Consider the following 4,054-nt stretch of genomic DNA (forward strand, 5'->3'; position numbering starts at 1 on the left):
GACCAACAGAGTCAACTAACCTGGACCCTTGGGAGTTCCTAGAGACTGAATCACCAACCAACAAGTGATCACAAGCTAAACCTAGGCCTCCTGCACATATGTAGCAGATGAGCAGCATGGTCTTCATGTGGGTTCCCCAAACAACTGGAGCAGGGGCTGTCCCTGAGCCTGTTGCCTGCCTGCCTGCCTGCCTGCCTGCCTGCCTGCCTGCCTGCTTGCCTGTGTGTGGACCCTGCACTCCTATATGGGCAGCCTTGTCTGACCCCAGTGGGAAAGGATGTATCTAGTCTCACAGAGACTGATGTGTGGGTGGGTGTGTGGGAGAGTGATGACACTCAAAGGGGAACTTCTCCTTCTCAAAATAGAAGGGGAGGGGGAAATGGGGTAGGACTTGCATGTGGGGGTACAATGAAGAGAGGAAGGGCTGATATAGGGTTGTAAAGGGAATAAATAAATAAATTAAAAGAAAAAAAAGAATGTGTTTGAAGGGCATATTCTGCTTTTTCCATTCCTGTCTTATTCTGCTTCCTGGCCACCATGGTATGGACTCCTCCGTTCCATCATTTCCTGTCTGCCAAGAAGTAATGGCACCTACTAAACTATGAACCTGAAGTTGCTTATGCCAGGAATTCTGCCACACCAGCAAGAGAGCTAATAAATGCTATGTCCTTTTAGATCTGAGTTTCAGAGAGCCAATACAAGGCCTCCCTTCAGTGTGTTAAGGATTGCTTTAGATAATGTGTTAAATCATTCAGGGTAATACTTGTCATGTTAATTGGTAGTTTTCATTAAGTGATGGCTATTATACAGCTTAATTACCGGGAATAAGGAAGTAAGGTTAGAGACAAGGACTTTTGTTTAGGATGATGTGGGAGGTTAATAAGGAAAAGGAATTAGTGATGACATATAAGTGACTCATTAGAAACCAAATTTTATAATATCAGGAATTCCTTTATTTTATTCAAATACTTTTTCTTCTTACCACAGAAAGACATAAAGATTGTACAAGATGCCAAGGGCAGTTGGAGCAAAACACAAATCATGTTGAAAAGCAGCCATTCTAACTGCCCACTTTTGTCTCAACATCTGCTAACACCCTTTCCAGATGTCATTCTGCAGGAAGTTCTAGGTCTCTGAACAACCAGTCATATCTGTCATTGGCAATGTTGAAATGAAGTGTTACTCAGGTCCCCTTTCAATCAGAGGAGCCATGGGTCCGTCTCCATCCTTCACTGAGCTCCTCCTGTCCTCCACCCTCTTATAGGATCTCATGGTAGTCTCTAGGCAACGTCTTTCATCTCTCTCCTTCCTCCTCTTGGGTTCCTGGAAGAATATCAGAAAAGGGTAAAATGCATGAGATGCTGACCAGGTCTCACATTTGTCCCAACAACTGGAAAGGAAGAAAGCTCTGAATTTGTAGCATATATCCATGTCTTACGTTCTAGCACATAAATTGACATCAACCCAATTTAACATCTCAGTAAAGGTCTCAATCATAAAAAGGAGCATTTGCTATAGTGTAAGGTAAGAGCTACATGAGCAATTTGGTGTTTTGGAAGGACATCCAACCAAATCATCATTCTCCAGTAGACTGGCTGGTCTGAGAGCGATGGGGCCATTCACAATGCTTCACTGATGTATTGAACACACACTGGTGTTCTAGGATCAGAATATACAGCAGTAAATAGATTCTACTTTCTGGACACTCCACCTATATGGAGTGAGACAAAGCACCAGTGTATAAGCCTAAAGGGAAATGAGGAAACTGGCTGGTGGTGCACTGACAACTCCAATAAAACTAAATAGCAGGGGACTGTTGGGGAGGGTTCTTTAATTTTGACACGCAAATAGTGCCTGCCTTTTAGAGGAACTTTTGGAACAAAACAATGACATTGATAACTGCCATATCTATGTATATTTATGCATTTATGTAAGAACAGAAGAATCCCTCTTCCCCTTATCTGAACTAGAAAATGAAAATTCGTTGAGTGTCTATGGAACTCATGCTTCACATGCTTTGAGTGGAAGTCACATGACTCCCACAGCCCTACTGGGGCAAAGTTATGGAGGTGTCTGGTTCAACTGGTTGTCATCTTGGCTCCTTCATTAAGGTCAGAAAGAAAGATAAATAATGAAGCTGAGATAAAAAATTAAGAGAAAATTAAAAATCAAACTAGCTCTGGGAATGTTCTGAGGAATATTTTTCATTAGATCCAGGACTTATATCCACATAATCAAAATGCATATTTAGGAGTCATCAATATCTCTAATACTTGTCAGATCTATATAAAAAGAAAAATTACAGTGATGATCCTCCCCAGATTAGCTTTCCTCCTACTGAGATTATCTGAAAAACACTTATCAATAAAGATCTCACAGAGACTGACTTCTAGCCAGCCAATGGATGAAGGAGGGATTCATAAAGCTCCAACCCTCGGGGAGGAGCGATTGTTGAGTGATGGTTGATGGAGAAGGAAGAATTAGTTTTCTTCAGGGGTGTGGTCACTAAAGGGACTATTGTTAATTTTCCAGCAGGAAATGGTCCTACATACACACTCACACACATACACATGTACACATGCACCCACACACACATGTACACACACACCCACACATAGAGACACACACACATACATACCCCCCTACAGATATATACACACTCATGTACACACATATACCCCACATGGAGACACACACAGAGACATACACACCCCACACAGAGACATGCACACACATGTACATACACACACCCCACATGGAGACACACACATACATACACTCCACACAGATACACACACACACACACACACACACACACATATACACCCCCCTCCACATGGACATGTGCACATACATACTCCATAAGAGATACACACACACAAACACCCCACATGGAAACACACACACACATACACCACAGGAAGCTCTAAGTAGACTCAGTGGGTTTAACATAAAAGATGGAGAGAAAGCACAGAAAACTGAGAGCAAAAAGTGGTTGGGGCTAAAAAAGGAGTTGGAAGTGAGAAAATAGGGGGGTAGATTTGATCAAATCACATTCTATCGATGTATGAAATTCTCAAACAATAAAAATGCTTTCAAAATAAATGTGTAATGAGACTAATAACAGCTGATGACAACACAGCTTTATGGATAGGTCATAACCATTGAGTATATCTTTTACTTGAATGGATTTTAGGGTGTGTGCGTGATATCTCAATCAAAATAGTCCAATTGAGTTTTAAAACCAAAATAGAAGAATTTAACCAGGCATGTTGGCATGTGCCTATAATTCCAGCACTCGGGAGGCTGAGGGAGGAGAATCAAGTGTTTGAGTCCAGTCTGGGCTAAGCAACAGGCTCCAGGATAGCTGGGCCTTCACAGTAAGGCCCTATCTCAAAACAGGAAGGAGAAGATGGTAGGACAAACAGAAGGAGGAGGAGCAGAAAGATGAGGAGGAGGAGAGAGGAGGAGGTGGAAGGGAGGGTGAGAAAAAGGAGAGAAGAAAGGAATCAAATATAATCTAACATCATTGGTGAAGAATAGGACACAAATGCAGGTTTTGGCTCTTTTCCTGCTCAGATTTATAAAAATATTGAGTCCACATGTTATCATAATTCTGTCTTTAAGCAGAAGATACCAGAAGGCCTTTCCTAGCCCTGAGCTCCACATCTGTGAATTCAGCCAATGAGTTACCAAAAATATTCAGGGAAATCTTTCAGGAAAAAATAGTTGTTACAATACATTGGAACAACTTGACTTATAAGCTTGTACATTGCGTTAGGCATGAAAAGAAATCTTGAGATAGATTACATGGAATTCCATGTTTCCATGTTTGTATTCCAGTGTTTGATATATATGCTTTACATATTATTGGCAAATGCCACTCTTTAATGTAATTATCTTAAAACTACTATGTGGATTATGAAACAGAAAGATCTTTAAAAGAATATATATTCTAGGGCTGGTGAGATGGCTCAGTGGGTAAGAGCACCCGACTGCTCTTCCGAAGGTCCAGAGTTCAAATCCCAGCAACCACATGGTGGCTCACAACCAT

General features: G+C 41.4%; 1 protein-coding gene across 1 annotated transcript in view; it reads right to left on the reverse strand.

The window, feature by feature from the left end:
- Positions 1-939: 939 nt before the first annotated feature.
- The window catches only part of Lnp1 (leukemia NUP98 fusion partner 1), a 17,262-nt gene continuing 14,147 nt past the window's right edge, over positions 940-4,054 (reverse strand). Inside the window, exon 3 of the mRNA XM_021184383.2 lies at positions 940-1,323. Coding sequence (XP_021040042.1) covers positions 1,180-1,323 — 144 coding nt within the window. The 3' untranslated portion in view covers positions 940-1,179. The remainder of the gene's footprint in view (positions 1,324-4,054) is intronic.

Source organism: Mus caroli, chromosome 16, assembly GCF_900094665.2.
Source record: "Mus caroli chromosome 16, CAROLI_EIJ_v1.1, whole genome shotgun sequence".
Lineage (NCBI taxonomy): Eukaryota > Metazoa > Chordata > Mammalia > Rodentia > Muridae > Mus > Mus caroli.